Below are 18,499 nucleotides of genomic sequence, written 5' to 3'. Positions count from 1 at the left end.
TGAAAATGGTTCAATATTAGATGAAATGTCGTTTTCTCATCTATATTTATAATTGCGCGTTACCTAAAAAAAAAAAAACATGTTTTATCCGATTACTCGATTAATCGAAAGAATTTTCAGTCGATTACTAAAATATTCGATAGCTGCAGCCCTACTAGCCAATGTAGTTACCCCTGTCAAAAATTGTATCCCCTGGCTGCGGGAGCGCACACACACACACACATTAGTTATGAGAAATGTTGACTTAAACAATTTAAGCCAGAAAAGAACAACAGTTATATATTTTGGACATCGGCGAAACTCCATACAGGACTTGAATTACAGTAATAAGAGTTATAGGTCATCCTACGCGTAAAACAGTAAAACGTTGCCTCTTTTTACTTTCAGTATGTATCTTATACATATTTACGACAGAAAAAAAAAAAAGGTTTTTTTTTTTCCCAGATGGATGGGCCATGTTTTAAAACCTCGTAGATAACTACATTACCAAAACACGGAAATTAAGCACATCAGTGCAGCGCAGTGGCTCCGCCCAGGTTAACTACATTGGCACAACACCGGCGGGCATACCATATTCAATGGATGACGATCTTGGCGAAAAGTATAGCTGTCCGAAGCAGCCTGATTTCGAATTCCCCTCAATAATGATGGCACAAACCAGCACAAACAAAGCATAAACGATTGACACAATTTTTAATCAAAATGGGGAGCTGGTTACCTCAGATTGACCTATAAAAGAATTGTAAATATCTTAATAACGATAGCAGCACAAACGATTGACATCTTTTTAATATAAATTTGCGTCTAATGGGGGGCCAACTTCACTGAGGTGTTATTTCTAAGTTTCCTGAAAGTGTGTTGGTATCAAATTAACGTGCTTTGTTGTCAATTGAGTTTAGTGTAACAGAATTTGATGTGACTTCCTTGAACTTTTCTTCAATATTTATTACAAGAATACTCATAATATTTTTGGTTTTCACTGAAACATGAAAATACAACATCGGGCATATTGTCTACAGTCTTTTGGTTCAATAGCCTCAAAATCCACTTGGACCAAGCGTTTTTCAGGAACACACAAATAGACACACACATACAAACACACACAAAATGCAGTTATACACTCAATGCTATTACCAACACAGTATCACTCAATTCCACATTCACAAATCATACAAACGCACACTTTTGTTAAAGTACGATCTTGGATAAAAATATAAAACAGACTGGCAAAGGGCATCTATTCCACATAGATCACATAAACAGTTTGCGCAATAACATGAGTTGTCTGACATGACTGATATAAATACTGAGCATGGTGACGAGAAAATGTACAGTACTAAAATAAAAAATAATGAACATATTTAGAAATTCATTTGATCGAATTAAAAGGTTTGGAACGCGGCGCATGAATAACACCCGCACGATAATTACCCCTGCAGGGTAACACGGTATTACAGTACTACGTGAACTACCATTCAGCCTGGCAGATCCTTCGTTACCGTGGCAACAGCAGATTTGCTCAAGGAGCGCCAGAACTATGAAGATTAAAATTGGAATTCATGAAGTCGTGTGGCCCTATTGCGATTTGGCCCCCCCGTTTTGCGTGACGAACTAGCAGGCTGTGAGACAGGAAGCCTTTCTTTTTAAAAAAAGAAAAACATCTGTTGATGAGGTAAGTGAGAGTGCAACGACATGGAAAGTTAAAATTTATTTAAAACGACTCCGGCGAGAGCGTCGACGTGGTGTCTCGGAGCAGCGAGGTGATGAGCCCTTCGGTGATCGAATCGAGGAGATGGGTAACTCGTCGGGAAATGAGTTAAATAACGTAGTTGATGAGAATGCCGTCGTCGGTACTCAAAAGTTTGGAGTCAGGTTGACGAGTTTTCTCGTCATTGGCACTGAAACAGTTAAGTGAGAGGACCTTTCTGCTGGGAATGTGGATCCGGGTCACATCGTCCTCAGTTGTCCTTAGTCAGGTAACCCATGTGTGAATTGGTGAGGAAGTCGCATGTTGGGATGCTACAGATGGCCTGGTGGACATTCATGGCTGTGATTTCTTTTGGAGCCCTGGCAAGAACAACAAAAAACATTGGCGCTAGGGATGTGACAATATGTCGTAATGGTGATATATCACGATACTTTGTTGTCAAAAAGGTTATCGATATGCTCCCGCCAAGAATTGATAAAAATAACCAACAGGTTGCTACCAAAAGCTTCCATTAGAATAGTGTCTAGGTTACCTAATTGGCTGCAACTGATGTCCAGTTCATTTTGACGCTCAAAATGGATTGGACATCTAGTGCCGTTCGGGGGCATTTACAGGTCAATTCCTGTTCGTTTTAGGGCATTTACAGGTCATTTTCTGTTCATTTGGACACTCCCGGGCAGGGGTCGCGTTAACCGAATATTTTCCGTTGTTGACCGATTTTTTAAAACGGTGACGGAAAAAACTGAAGTCCATCCGTCATTTTGACTGGTTGCAATTCACACCCCAGACCACAGGGTGGCGAGTGAGCATATTAATTAGCTATTGTCTATCTTGATGCATGACGTCGTTGGCCTTACTCTGAAAAATGTCAAGGCAACTGAGTGTCCGAAGTTTCTTCAAAAAGCCCCAAAACGACGATGGTGTTGATAAAATAGGTGAAAAACAGGGACTGCACAAGCGGGCACGCAATTCAAGTCCATGCGCACCAGGAGGAAAGTGTGAGACTATGTTCAGGCCAAAGAAGGTGGACTGTTAATTTCATTGTTCCATATGCTACATATGGTAGGCTACCTAACTACTGGGGCCACAGTCAGCTGTTTTTGTCACTGCGGAGAAAAAATTACATATTCATCTGCTTGATGTGTGATGGCACGGTGTGGATTCTCTGTTAAGCTTGTTCGGACAGAATATTAATTTAAAATGAATGAAAACTAAATACTATTGAATATGTTGAAGCAGTATGCAATGTTAAGAGTCTTATTAGCTGTAGGCGCACTATCCTAGACCCCTCACTATCCACTCGCGGGGGCCTGCACTTGTCAGTGACGTTCCTTATTCTCGCTATATGATTATACAACTTTAACATTTGTTAATAATACGCTCTGTGTGTAGTATCATCCATCGTTTTTCCTTTTTAAATGGGCACTTATAAGCGAACGCAAGAAGTAACAACAGGAACATTTTTAAACAGGCATTTCACGGGAGAGCATTTCGACTCTTCGGCCAATCATATAGCGAGAGCGAGTGGATAGTGAGGGGACCGCGCGCGGCTCTTAAGTGTCTCTGTCACGTGACTGTCGTAGCTGGTAACGCGCTCGGCCAAATGGACACACGAGTTCGGAATGTGAATTATGCCAAACAAAGGGTCACCACAATGTCATTATCATCATTTAAAAAATTTAAGTGACGGGTAAAAATAGATTATGACCGGATTTTTATGACCCTGTCAGTCAAAATGACAGACAACGAAAAAGTCTGGCGCAACCTCTGCTCCCGGGTCAATTCCTGTTCAGTAACCCAAAATCAACAGAAAGCGACACATAAATGCCCCAAAATCAACAGGAAGTGACAGAAAATCATTAGCAAATGACCTGAAATGCCCTAAAATGAAACTCATTGGCAGTCAATGGGAAAAAGATGTCCAATGAACAAATGTTCATTCGCTGCCATCCGTCCCACTTCAAATGGGTTGGACAAATACTCATGATAAAAACACAATTCAATTCGCAGCCGTTTTTTTTAGTTGTACTGTAGAGTATCATAGAATGTTTTCCTGACCCATTTATCGATAGTTGTTGTAATTGCCATATCGTGAAACCGTGTCATGAGCTACCCAGAGGTTCCCACCCCTTGTGACAATATATAGAAAAGGTGACAGATCGCGACAATTTTTAGTCCAAAAGCTTATCAATATGCTCCCACCAAGAAGCGATATATTGTTTTAAAAAGGTCTCACTGTTTAAAAAATAAGAAACCAACAGGAAAAAAATCTTCCATTAGAACAGTGTCTATGTTAGCTCATTGACTGCCATTGCTAGACATCTATTCATTTTGACTATTCACAGCAAGGTGTGACAAAATATCGAAATGGTGAGATACACTGCTGGCCAAAAGTATTGGCACCCCAGCAATTCTGTCAGATAATGCTCAATTTTTTCCCAGAGAATAATTGCAATCACAAATGCTTTAGTAGTAATATCTTAAATTATTTAGCTTGCAATGACAAAACACAAATGAAAAAAATAATTAAATCATTATCACTTTACGCAAAACTCAAAAAAATGCACTGGACAAAAATATTGGCACCCTTTGAAAAATCGTGTGATGCTTCTCTTGTTTGTGTAATTAACAGCACCTGTTACTTACCTGAGGCGCACGAGTGCTGGCAATAACAATCACACTTGCAGCCAGTTAAAATGGATTAAAGTTGACCCAACCTCTGTCCTGTATGCTTGTGTGTACCACACATTAAGCATGGAGAAAAGAAAGAAGACCAAAGAAGTGTCTGATGACTTGAGAAGTAAAATTGTGAGGAAGCATGGGCAATCTCAAGGCTACAAGTCTATCTCCAAAGACCTTAACGTTCCTGTGTATACTGTGCGCAGTGTCATCAATAAGTGTAAAGCCCATGGCTCTGTGGCTAACCTCCCTAGATGTGGACGGAAAAGAAAAATTGACGAGCGATTTCAACGAAAGATTGTGCGGATGGTGGACAAAGAACCTCGACTGACATCCAAACAAGTTCAAGCTGCACCGCAGTCCGAGGGTGCAAACAGTGTCAACCCGTACTATCCGTCGGCGTCTGAATGAAAAGGACTCTATGGTGGGATACCCAGGAAGACCCCACTTCTCACCCAGAGGCATAAAAAAGCCAGGCTGGAGTTTGCCAAAACTTACCTGAGAAAGCCAAAAACGTTTTGGAAGAATGTTCTCTGGTCAGATGAGACTAAACTAGAGCTGAAAAGGCATCAACATAGAGTTTACAGGAAAAAAACCTGAGGCCTTCAAAGAAAAGAACACGGTCCCCACAGGCAAACATGGCAGAGGTTCCCTGATGTTTTCGGGTTGCTTTGCTACCACTGGCACTGGACGGCTTGACTGTGTGCATGGCATTATGAAGTCTGAAGACTACCAAAAAGTTTTGCAGCATAATGTAGAGCCCAGTGTGAGAAAGCTGGGTCTCCCTCAGAGGTCATGGGTCTTCCAGCAGGACAATGGCCCAAAACACATTTCAAAAAGCACTAGAAAATGGTTTGAGAGAAAGCACCGGAGACTTCTAAAGTGGCCAGCAATTAGTCCAGACCTGAATCCCATAGAACCTGTGTGGAGAGATCTTAAAATGGCACTTTGGAGAAGGCACCCTTCAAATCTGAGAGACCTGGAGCAGTTGGCCAAAGAAGAATGGTCCAAAATTCCGGCAGAGCATTGTAGAATCTCACGGAAGCAGTTGTTTGCAGTTATTTGTGCTGTTGTAAAGTATTGGGCTGAGGATGCCAATACTTTTGTCCAGCCCATTTTTGGAGTTTTGTGAAAAATGATAATGATTTAATTTTCTTTTCATTCTCTTTTCGTGTTTTTTCATGCAGTGTAAATCAAGGATGAAACAGGTTGCATGTTAAAGGGAAACTTCCACTGACCTGTTCTGAGGGGATTTGGCGAAGGCGCTAGCCAGAGCTTCTCTCAGGATGTCACTGGCCAACTGCTCTGTTGCCTGCAGAGTACAAACACATACACACACACATGCACTTAAGTCACGAGAAGAACAACACATCCCTGCACAGCGCGAGGTGAAATGTGCAGTACAGCGAGGGCATACTGTATTATTCATCTCTTCGGTCTGAGTGAAGGAAAATGGAGGATCTGACTGACCTTCACAATCATGTCTTCAATCACTGGAGCAAAGAGGTTCTTCTCCACCTCTACTGGTTGGAAGGTGACCCCAATCTGAGAAATACCAACTTGGTCTTTAACTGAATAACACAAATCTATTAAAGGACCGCAACAAAATACGTCTATTTTCGTACGTTGTTCCCTCAGCAAGTAGGTGAAAACTGGTTTGTTTGTATTCGCGATAACAATAATTATTCTCAAACAGAATGTAATATGAAATTGAAGTGTTTATTACATTATGGTGTAATGAGGTCAAAAGTCACAGGGGTCAGAAAAGGAATTTAGCAATTGCTTAATAACAGATTAGCCTATTTAACTCGAATGTGCGAGGTAAATTATGGTGACAAGAATAAGAGTGATGATATTTTGGGCTATGAGGGGGAAAATATGGTGATGCTTTGAATTTGGCGTCTTAGGCAAAAGTCTGTGCTTTCAGAGTGCTCCGCTAGTTTATTTTTATAAAAATTGCTCAAATGTAGTTTTTATGATTGGTGAATTTCTAATTCTTACGGAATCCATATTGGAAGTTTTAAAATGATATGCCACCAAAAAAGAATACATGGTTACATGGTAATTATCACGTTTTTACATGGTAATTAACACGTTTACATAGTACATCGTTTTTACATAACGATCACATTTTTACATGATAATTATCACAATTTTTACATGATAGTGTATCGTGTTTTTACATGATATTCATCACATTTGTACATGACAATTATCAAGTTTTCCATAATTATCACATTTTCACATATCACATTTTTGCATGCTAGTTATCACGTTTTTAAATGATAGTCTGACTTTTTTCCCATGGTAATTATCACGTTTTACAAGATAGTATCATGTTTGCACATGATAATTATCACATTTTTCCATGATCGTTATCACGTTTCACATGATAGTATCACATTTCTCCATGATAGTTATCACGTTTCACATGATAGTATCACATTTCTCCATGAGAATTGTTATTCCTGTTATTTAACTACTGTTATAACATGTTTTACATGATAATTATCACATTTTTACATCATAATTATCACATTTTACATAATTATCACATTTGCAAATGATAATCATCCTTTATCAATGATAATTGTTTTCACATGATAATTATCATATTTTGACATGATAGTGTATCGCGTTTTTACATGATAATTTTCACATTTTTACATCATAACTATTTTCACATTTTTACATCATAACTATCACATTTTACACGATAATTATTATACTGTTACATGATAATTATCACCATTATCACATTTTGACATGATTATCACATTTTTGCATGATCGTTATCACGTTTTTAAGTGATAGTATCATGATTTTCCATGACAATTATCACATTTTTACATGATAGTATCACATTTTTCCTGATAGTTATCACGATTTTACATGAAAATTATTACGTTTTACATAATTATCAGGTTTTACATAATTACCACATTTGCACATATTTATCACATTTTGCATGATAGTTATCACGTTTTCACATGATGCTATCACGTTTCTCCGTGATAATTATCCTGTTATTACATGATAATTATCATTTCCCCTAATTATCATATTTGCACATGATAATTATCATTTTTCTAAGATAGCTATCGTTCTCGTTTTTACGTGATAATTATCACATTTTTACATGATAGCATAAAGTTTTTACACGATAATTATCATTTTTCCATAATTATCATATTTGGACATGATAATTATCATTTTTCCATGGTAGCTATCATTATCGTTTTTACATGATAATTATCACGTTTTTACATGCTAGTATAAAGTTTTTACACACTAATTATCATTTTTCTATGATAGCTATCATTATCGTTTTTACATGTAATTTCCACTTTTTACATGATTGTATCACATTTTTAAGTGATAGTTATCACATTTTTACATGATAGTTACATGTTAACATGTAAAAACGTGATAACTATCATGTGAAAATGTGATCCTAGAATTAGTTTTTTGGGGATGGCAGCAAAACGCTTCTGTAAGTTTTATTGTTTCAACTGTCCATATTGCTTAAATGTCTAACTATAACATTCTTTGTTTTGCCATGACTTAATTGCAGAAGTGCTGATTTTATTCCGCATTTTATGCAAAGACAAACTGAAACAAAGTTCAGTAAAGATGTTCCTGACCTGCTGAGCCGCTTCACTGACAAACTGGGCCGCCATGCAGGGCCCCAAGAAGAACTTTGGCTCCGTGTCAGCCTCTTGCTCCTCCTCCTTGACCTTCAGTTTCTGGCACGGTGGCGATACTGTCACGATGTCCACAATCTCCTCATCAGCCTCCTCCGGTTCGGTCTTTAGCAGCGCTTGCATTTGCTCCAGCCGCATGATCAGCTCGTCACTGCTGGTCAGCGTGGTGGGGCACTCTGTGGATCGATTCCCTTAGATATCAGTCATGTGAAATATTAGCTACAATTCCAGCCCAGGCGCACAAACCTGGCTCACTGTCAATCTGCGTGAGGATGTCTTCAATGGATTCGTCGTCGTTCTTGTGTTGGGGTTCGGGGTCGGGTGGGGTGTACCCCCTCTGCCGACACCACTGCACCACCTCCCTAGTCTTAAGGGGCGTCAGAGCTTGGAGTCGAGGCGACTGATCCAAAATGTTCTGGATGGTTCGCTTGACGGCCACTGCTCGCTGAAGCTATACACAGATACATACATGTATTTGATATTTAAAACTGCTCTTCAAACTGACATTTCACCAAAACATCAAATATGATCATATTGTGTACAACTCTCTACACAAATTAAACTTTTTTTTTTTTTTAGGATTCATGGCATGTATGCCTTTTCATTTGTACATTTCTCATCTGAAAGGCATATTTAGGCCACGTTTACTTGTATCTTAAAGTGCTTGTGACACGAAAAAGCATGTTTATTTCATAATACACGCGGTATTTTATGCTCCTGAATGATATGGACCGCTTGGATGTGTGTGGAAGCGATCGCTATATTTATTTAGTTTTTTGAATCCCGCGCCAGGAAAATGAGTGACTTCCGGCTTCGGTCTCGCATTGAGGAGGAGGGCGCTGTGACGTGTACGGTAGAAGACGTCCTCTTCACGCTACAGTGTACTGTTGTGTATGAGGACGAAGGATTCAGCTGATTTTGCGGATTAATACTTTTATTTTTTGCATCACGCCAGCCAAACGGCTGCAGAAAAATCATTCTTTATGCGGGAGAGGCGTATGCGCCTTTTTGGAGTTTCAAAAGGTTCCCATTCACCGTGGATATTTACTGTGGGACCATTGGACTTACAAGGAAGTGAGTAAACATCTTGTTTTGTATTATGTCAAATACGAATACAGTGATTACAAAGTAAACACTATAAAATTCCTTTAAATAAAGGACTACTTACGTTTGATCATTAATAGGCATGTAAAAAGCTATCCTCATGCTCATTAGCAGTTAGCTGTTAGCGCGTTAGCTACACAACAATTCCAGCCACCCTCCTCCAGGGAACGAACTGTAAATTGCTCTCCGCCGGGCGGTTTGCCGATCCGCAAAGAAACTCGACAACCGGGTCGTCATGTCAAATAATCCAGGCTAGTTATGTGTGATTTTCCACTTCGAAGACTTTGAAACATCCCTCGGTTCGGGTTAGCATGTCGGCTAGCTGTCACTCCTTCTGGTCTGTTTACATTCTCCGAAGCCGGGGAAGGGAAATGACATATGTCCGATTTAGGTGTCATAAAATATCGTTCGGCAGGTGTGACAGTAAAGGTAAAGTCGACTGTTTTGACCATTATGGAGTAATTTTGCCATGTCGTCTTGGATAAATGGATTTTTATTATTTTATATTCCATTTAGCACAAGTTATTTGTCATGACCATGCCATTTATTTAGCAATTGGGGAAAGTACTTGGGTAAAAAGAATATCCTGTAAAAATATTGAAGTAAAGAGACAGAAACAATGACATTTTGCCGCTCTCTTCGTCGCGTTTTCCTCATTGTGAATAGTTCCCCCTCGACGGGCTGACTGGTCCTTCTCAAGCCATTTATATAGCTATTGGGGAAAAATACTTGGATAAAAAGAATATCCTGTAAAAATATTGAAGTAAAGAGACAGAAACAATGACATTTTGCCGCTCTCTTCGTCGCGTTTTCCTCATTGTGAATAGTTCCCCCTCGACGGGCTGACGGGTCCTTCTCAAGCCATTTATATAGCTATTGGGGAAAATACTTGGATAAAAAGAATATCCTGTAAAAATATTGGGAGTAGAGAGACTGAAACAATGACATTTTGCAGCTCTCTTCGTCTCGTTTTCCTCGTTCTGAACAATTCCCCCTCAATGGGCTGAATAGTAAAACCGATGAGCCTAGTCTACCGCTGACGTCATCCACCTGTTGGGGACGCTAAAGCCCTATAATTGTAGGCGTGGCTAACCGGCAGATTAAAAGACTCATTTCTCGTCATCTGCGCTTTGCTAAATTGTTGTATATGGTCGAATCGTCTCAAAATATGATTCTAATTCACATAATAATGCCATTTAAGACTTTTTTTCTGGTGTCGTATGCTCTTTAATGGACCACTATATTCAAATATTTCAAATAGGAGTAACCTACTTCTGATGCCCTGCGTTTCCCAATGTTCCAGGAATAATACTGTTCTGTTGAAGAGGCACAGAATGGATGCGAGTCTTCCGCTAAATAGGTAGAAGCAAAGAAAGTCAAATCACTGCTTTTTTAGTATTGAATGAGTAGCTAAATAAGCCAAATGGAAGGCTCACTTACACTTATCTGGCACAATGAGAGGGAACTTCTTCACCACAGCCGTAAGTAGCTGCATCATGGTCTCTATGTGCTCCGTGCTGAGAAAAGAGTTCATACTCTTTAATTAGAAGAGATAATCCTGTTCCATTGTGATGTTATATAGACTGCAAAGAATCTTCAGCTGACTCTGTGATTTTAATAGAAACAGTCACCCTTACTTGATGAGGTCATGTGTAGAATGATCAGTGCCTTGTTCCTGCTTGACTGTGGCAGATACTGACGGAACGTGGACAGATGTGGGGACGTGGGCTGTTGCCGGGGGTGACGGACCGGCGGTGACAGCCGTGCCGGCGCACGGCTCCGTCTTGACTGAGGCAGCGTGAAACGCGAGGGTCATTCATTCAAAAGGTTATCCGGCATATATTGTAAATACAGCTAGTAGGCAAGAGCCGGTATGAGATTCTGACATTATGATAACCTTAAGCAAAAATATCACAGTTACAGCTCTAAAATGGGTTATTTTGCGATGTCTGGGTTAAATAAAACTTTTTTTTCCCCATTCAACAGGATTTTTATGTTTGTTTTTCAAAACAACATATCAGCAAATTCGATGATGATGTTCAGTTAAAATAAATAAGAAAAAATCAATAACTGAAATATTTATATAAAATGCAGCTGCAAGCGGGGGATTTATCTGCATTTTTGAGACATAAAAAACAGCTAATACCTTAGGAACAGTATGGTAAAAAATTTTAGTGGTTTTGAAACTAACTTTCATACCACGGTATAACTTGAAATATGTTACCAGCACATGTCTTATAGCTAGTACAGGCTCTTTAAATCAAGATTTATGTAATTCATATACATACAATGATCCCTCGCGATTTCGCGGTGCACGTTTAGCGGCTTCAGTGCATCGCTGGGTTTTTAAAAAGTATTCATGCAAAAATATAAATGAAAAAATACATGAGACATTGTTTTGCAGCAAGGCAAACATGACTCAGGGGTTCTGTGCATACGCATACAAGGCGTGTGATTGGTTCCTGTTGTGAGATTGACACATGAAAGTAACATTGCAGCCTCTCCCATTATGATCAAGCGACAAGACCGCCAATAAGAGTGGCTTCTTCCCGTGAGCTAATTGGCTGTGCGCCACTGCAGTCTGCAACATTATGATCGACGGACAAGTCCACCAATAAGGGCTAGATTCATACTACAGGCACGAATCTGATTTTTTCGCATTTTTCCGACTCGAGTCAGGCATTAACTTGACGGTCTGAACGTGACAAGTCGCATAGAAGTGGACCATTTCAAATCGGATCTGGGTCACTTTCGTATGTGGTTCAAATCTGATCTGGGCCACATTTTTTTAGAACGTGACTGGCGACCGAACTGTCAAGAATCCCAAATCGGAATTAATGCAGCAATTACGTCAGCAAAGAGCAAGAGGCATGGAGGACGGCAGCCATGTAGGCATTAGCGCCTAGCTCGAACTCTGCTTTTAAGCACGAAGCGGGCTTGACCACAGTCATGAAAAAACAAAATGAGGAAAAGAATAAGCCTTACAATTTCCGATTTTCATTCTGTGCGCCGAATGAGCAATATTTCATTATTGCACACATGGCCGAGTCGGGGCAAACTGACGCACCCACGTCATTTCACACACACACGTCAAGGTTCATGTGTGTGCGTGTATGCATTCTATCAATCCATATACATTTTGAATATAAGGCTAAATAGTGATTATTAATGTCTGTTATCTGTGTCCTCTTTTTGGAAATCAAAATATGATCGTTCTGGAATGACATAAAGCTAGCATGTGTAATTTGTTTTGATGCTTCTGCGCATGCAGGTCTCTTTCCTGAGCGCATCTCTGAGTGCGAATTAGTGCGCATGCGTGATACTTGAACGGTCTCAATGGACAAAGGCAGTCTGAACGGGCACGCCAAAAAACACATATGGCAAAAAATCGGATTTGTGCATTAAGACCTGTTGTATGAACCTAGCCAAAGAGTGGTCTTACACAATGAGCTGATTGGCTGCGTATTATGCTGATTGACAAACAATAGAACAAATGAGATTGGATTTTTCTCGAGAACTGACTTTTACTATAGGTCTAACGGGGGAATTTCAACAAAACCCATTTTTCACAGTTTTAACCTACTTTGAGAGCTCCCAAAGCCCGCTACGAACATCCAAAACCTCCAGGGGAATTTAAAGCTGTTTTACCCGGAAATGGAGCACTCTATCCAGCATCACATTACCATTTGTACCCACTTTGAAAGCACCCAAAGTCTCCTACAAACCTCCATCATCTCCGGAGAATTTTAACCTTTTTTGCCATTCCTTTACCCGAAAATGGAACTACCTATACCCGCCAAACACCTCCAGGACCTCCGAGGGGATATTCAGCGGAACTTTTCACCATTTGTACTCGCTTTGAAAGCGCCCAAAGCCTGCTAAAAACCTCCGACATCTCCGGAGAATTTTAACCTTTTTCTACCATTTTTTCCAACCTGAAAATGGAGCATTCTATTCCCACCAAACAGCTAGAGGGCCGAGGGGATATTCAGCAGAACCACCCTATCTCCTCCAAACAACTACACGACCACCTGAGTCATTTTCAGCGATACTTTTCATCATTTGTACCTGCTTTGAGAGCACCCAAAGCCTGCTACAAACCTCCAAAATCTCTGGGGAAATTTTAACATTTATTTTACCCGCAAATGAAGCATCATATCCCTGCTACATGCTCTCTTGGCTCATGAGGGACCTACACGACATTCAGGAAGTGTGCCACGTTCCCCCCCACGTATTAAGCATGTACTGTAATTAAATCCTAATTAGGGGTTTTTCACTTTTCGCTCGAGGTTCTGGGCCCTATTAACCAAGAAAAACGAGGGATCACTGTAATTCATTGGGGAGCCTCACGATATCAGGCGTTTCACACCCGGGGAGAAAAGCCTGATTCTAGCTAACAAACTTGATGTGGCATCCGGTTTCTGAGCCTTAAGCCCGCTTCTCCTCAGCCAAGTGTTCCAGTCTATTTTCCTATTTACATCGTGAGGCTAGTACTTTCGAGCAATACACATAGGTTGGCTGTACCAGTGAGTGGAAAATCTTGGATCGAAAATGGAAATCTCTGATTAAATTTTCAACAAAGTATTGAAAAAAACTTTCTGGAGCCACAAAATCCCTCAATTTATACCTTTTAAGCATGTTTGCATGCGCAGCTTGATCGAGGAAAGAGACCTGTTAGCATGCCTACCAACAGGTTATGGGAAATAACTAGGGCTGTCAAACGATTAAAAATTTTAATCGAGTTAATTTCAGCTTAAAAATTAATTAATCGTAATTAATCGCATTTCAAACCATGTATAAAATATGCCATATCTTTCTGTAAATTATTGCTGGAATGGAAAGATAAGACAAGATGGATACATACATTCAACATACAGTACATAAGTACTGTATTTGTTTATTATAACAATAAATCAACAAGATGGCATTAACATTATTAACATTCTGTTAAAGCGATCCATGGATAGAAAGACTTGTAGTTCTTAAAAGATAAATGTCAGTACAAGTTATAGAAATTTTATATTAAAACCCCTCTTAATGTTTTCGTTTTAATAAAATTTGTAAAATTTTAAATCAAAAAATAAACTGGTAGCACGCCATTGCTGATGTCAATAATTAGACAATGCTCATGGGTGCTTAAGCCCATAAAATCAGTCGTACCCAAGCGCCAGCAGAGGGCGACAAAACTCCAAAAAACACAAGTAACAAGTTGGCATTGCACTGTGCTCTCATTCTAATCTGTATGAAGGGGCATGAGCGTTAATTGCGTCAAATATTTTAACGTGATTAATTTAAAAAATCAATTACCGCCAGTTAACACGATAATTTTGACAGCCCTCGAAATAACTGATCGCTATTCTAATCGATCGTGTTGAATCTCTTGTTATCCATTTCCTCGGTGTTTCCGGTGATGACAATAATAATCACTAACAGTAAAGAAACACGTGCACCCAGACCAGATCTGGAACTGTAGCTGGAGGACGGTAGGGGTGGCGAAAACGAGAAGCCAAAGGGAAACAATGTGTCCAAACCAAGTCAATGGGTAGCAGGCGCTAAATTCTGTGTTTAATCTCTTTAACAGATTACGGACATTGGTCATAAGTATGTTAAAATTACACCTTTCGGTGACTCATGCTTTAAGATGCCTGAAATTGAGGAACACTACTAGAGGTGGGAATCTTGGGGCACCTAAAGATTCGATCACAATTATACGATTATAGATGTATAATGGTTCGATACAACAGAGCCTTCTAGAAAAGTCTACTGCGTTAAGATGGCGGCTATTTACTAATGGCGGCAAGTCTGTCATTTCGCATTTAGTTCTCTATACATGTTCTAACACCGCCGCCGTCTGTCATTTCGCATCTAGTTCTACATACCTGTGATATATACCGTAGCCGTATGTGGCCGTGTGTTTGTAGCAACTAGCAACTGGGCGTTGTTTGTAGCAGCTGTCGGCTGCGGTCAGGTATTATTGTTTTTTTTTTTTTTATCTAGCGGCATGAGTTGAACATGATATTTACTCTTGGTCCGTTCCTTATTGCGTCCCGAAGACCGCGCCGACTGTGTTTTAGTTCCGCTTTTCCTGGTATAATTCAATAATCAGAATTTGGATGTTTGTGAATCGTTCTTGAATCTTCCACGGCCGAATCGTGAATAATCTAAGAATCGGAAATTTCGCGCGCCTCTAAGCACCACCACTTTCTGAAGGCATCTTACTAGGGCTGCAGCTATCGATCATTTTATTAGTCGATTAATCTATGAACCATTAGTTCGAATAATCGAGTAATCCGATAAGGAACATGAAAAATGACCGGAGCTAAGCCTCAAACGGTGTAAAAAAATAAATAAATAAATGAGGTTCTATGTACAACAAAACAACAATTGGCTTACTCACATAGCAAAAGTCCACTAGTCTAAATGCTATAAAATGCTAACTTTTTTACAATATTCTTAACAAATGGTTCAGACACATATTCCCACAAAAATTGGCTAAATATACCTTTAAACTAAATTACGAATGCATTGAAAAAAACGAGCTCAAACAAAAACCTAGCTTATGTTGGTTTTAACAGGGAGCAGCTGGATTCAGCCATGTGAAATGAGGCAGACTACAAGGCAGTGTATCCACCCAAATCAATAAAACTAAATACAAACACTTTCAAAATAAACCATTAAACGCCACTTTAATTAAACGAATACTCGAAGCAGCAAAATTTAATTCGAATCTTTCTTTCTAGTCAAATAATCGATTAATCGTTGCAGCACTACATCTTACCTTTGCTTACAGGCATGAATATGGTCTGCATCCCCGCTGACCCACTGGCCACCCCCAGCTGCTTCAACTGGTTAGCAGGGATAGTTAAAACTGTCTGCTGAGAGTTGGAACTGCCAGAGTGGATTTTCAGCATGCCTGTTTTAACATACAAAGTCATTTTATGAATTCACCGTTAGCGTATTTACTGAGCTCATTTTAGCTTACCGGATAGGGTTGAAGTCGACTTTCCGCCTACTGTTGCCGTCCCACTGACCAGCGATGCTGCTGTGACTAGTGATGTACTACCGCATTTAGGTACCACGGTGCTCCCGCCCGCACCCTTGCCCACGCTAACGACAGGCATGCTAGCGACACCCTTGGTTAACGCCGCGCCGGCTGAACCGGCAGCACTTTTGGCTATAGTGGCACCTTTGACCAAGGCGGCCATGGCAGTCTTGGACAAGCCGCCAGCTCCCGCAGCGCTGGCGCTCTTTGCCGCACTGATCACTGCCGCTTGATTGGCTGCCATTAAAAGGGAGTGATGCTGGGAGGCAGACTTTCCACCATCAGAAGCCTGCGTGAAATACAGTACGTGGCAGTTAATTAGGATATAAACAAAACAAAGTAAAGAGATACATCTTCGAATAGCTGACTGCAGTTTTTTCACTCTACCAGAATGCAAGCCGCCGCAAATCGTGCTGACTTTTGATTTTAGATTAATGAAGTCTGCCAATTTGCTGTTGTTGAATTACCACAACTCAGCTTTTCACACTACGATTTCAACATATGTCTTAGCTAACAATGATTTTTTTTTTTTTTAATACAAGCAACTATCCCTTGACGGCACGTGCTGCTTGTTTTATACTGCCTGCATCAGCAGGCAAATCCAAAACTAACCTGCTGCTGGTTGGCAGCGGATGCAGCACTGACAGAGCTGGGAGTGGAGCTAGCAGCAGTGATGATTCCGCCAGTCATTCTCAATGTGGTCATCCCCGGTTTAGACAAATGGCCTGCCGCTGTCACGGTCTTCACTGACCCGTCAGACAACTTCACTTGAGCGCCCTGGGAGCTGCCAACCATCTGATGTTTGTAGAAGCACAAACAAACATTTATGCTAGCTGACAACTGTCAGAAAATATATATTATTATTAGGACTGGGAACCTCTGGGTACCTCATGATACAACGCGATTTAGGATACAAGGTTCACGATATATATCACGATATGGTGATACATAGGTCAGGAAATCATTCTAGGATATTCTACAATGCAACTAATAAACAGAAAAAACAAGCTCTTTTCATCCCTCTACTGTGAATTGGAATGAGTTTATTACTAGTAGACGTTCAATCCATTTACAATGGGAGGGTCATTCGCTGCCATTCCACCCACTTTAAAAAGATTGGACGTCTATGGCCGTCAGTGGCAGCCAATGCCAGGCAATGAGGTCATTTTAGGGCATTTCACGTCGATTTTCGGTCACTTCCTTTCCTTTTGGGGGCATTTACGGGTCACTAACGTACCGCACGAATGCTATTTTTAGACCATGCCGTTGTCATCGTAACCCGGAAGAGAGTCAACATAGACACGCCCTCACATACAACTCACGTTATTTCTACTTGTTTTCTGCCGGTGCTCTTTCAAAAAAGAACATGCAGAGTAAACACTGCTGCTATGGAACTTGTAGAAACAACTCTAGACATCACGACATATGGAGGATGTTTTCTTCATACGTTTCTCGAAACCAAAAACTCTGAGGAAAAAATGTGAACAATGGATCAACTTGTCCGGACGTCCAAAAGACCAGTTTAACGCCAGCAAGGTGAAGCCATTCACCCTCATTTGAAATAAACATTTTGTCGGGTGCCATTACACTCAAGCCATATCTTTAACTTAACATTTGTATGTTCTTCCACATCTTTACCAGTGAATTTGGCACCAGGGATATCGTTTTCGGACAGAATTGGGAGGTTTAGCTCAGTAAATATCTCGTTCGTACACTATTTCCATTCATTTACTATTGGGGACAAATTGTGCCTAGCCACAATTGCTAACGTCATGAATATCAATGAGCAAAAGTCACGTGTTGCTTGTGGTACACCATTTTGGGACATTTACAGGTCACTTCCTGTTAATTTGGGGTTACTGAAATGAAAATGACTCAAGAACATTCCCAGATGAATAGGAAAAGACTCAAAATCAACAGGAAATAGCCTGTAAATGCCCTAAAATGAAAAGAAAGTGACCTGAAAATGCCCACAAAAGTGTGTGCTGTGAATGCTTTGGTTTCAGTCTCTTGGTGTCTTTCTATTGTTTTTTTCTGGACAGTAACACATTTTTAAAACGATATAGCGATTCTTGGTGGGGGCTTATCAATAACTTTTTAGGCTAAAAAGTATCGCGATATATCAACTTTTAGATATATTGCCACACGCCTAATATTAATAATGAAAGATTAGTTAAATGTTTTCGTTTATATACACCACTTATAATCCTCATTTTCAATGGTAAATAAAGGTTTAAAGCAAGCACTCTTGGCCTCTTAGTT

At 40.1% G+C, this 18,499-nt stretch overlaps 1 protein-coding gene across 3 annotated transcripts in view; it reads right to left on the bottom strand.

The window, feature by feature from the left end:
- Window positions 1-1,700: 1,700 nt before the first annotated feature.
- Window positions 1,701-18,499, bottom strand: part of yeats2 (YEATS domain containing 2) — a 38,952-nt gene continuing 22,153 nt past the window's right edge. For all 3 annotated transcript variants that reach the window (XM_057856671.1, XM_057856673.1, XM_057856672.1), the window contains exons 19-29: window positions 16,850-17,032; window positions 16,178-16,526; window positions 15,974-16,108; window positions 10,833-10,983; window positions 10,636-10,712; window positions 10,468-10,547; window positions 8,338-8,542; window positions 8,032-8,267; window positions 5,858-5,932; window positions 5,626-5,699; window positions 1,701-2,067 (exon numbers count right to left, since the gene is read on the bottom strand). In XM_057856671.1, the coding sequence (XP_057712654.1) occupies window positions 1,959-2,067; window positions 5,626-5,699; window positions 5,858-5,932; window positions 8,032-8,267; window positions 8,338-8,542; window positions 10,468-10,547; window positions 10,636-10,712; window positions 10,833-10,983; window positions 15,974-16,108; window positions 16,178-16,526; window positions 16,850-17,032 (1,674 nt within the window). In that variant the 3' untranslated portion in view covers window positions 1,701-1,958. The remainder of the gene's footprint in view (window positions 2,068-5,625; window positions 5,700-5,857; window positions 5,933-8,031; window positions 8,268-8,337; window positions 8,543-10,467; window positions 10,548-10,635; window positions 10,713-10,832; window positions 10,984-15,973; window positions 16,109-16,177; window positions 16,527-16,849; window positions 17,033-18,499) is intronic.

This window comes from Corythoichthys intestinalis, chromosome 14 (assembly GCF_030265065.1).
Source record: "Corythoichthys intestinalis isolate RoL2023-P3 chromosome 14, ASM3026506v1, whole genome shotgun sequence".
Taxonomy (NCBI): Eukaryota; Metazoa; Chordata; class Actinopteri; order Syngnathiformes; family Syngnathidae; genus Corythoichthys; species Corythoichthys intestinalis.
The sequence above is the reverse complement of the archived record's forward strand: the minus strand, read 5'-3'. Positions and strand labels throughout refer to the sequence as shown.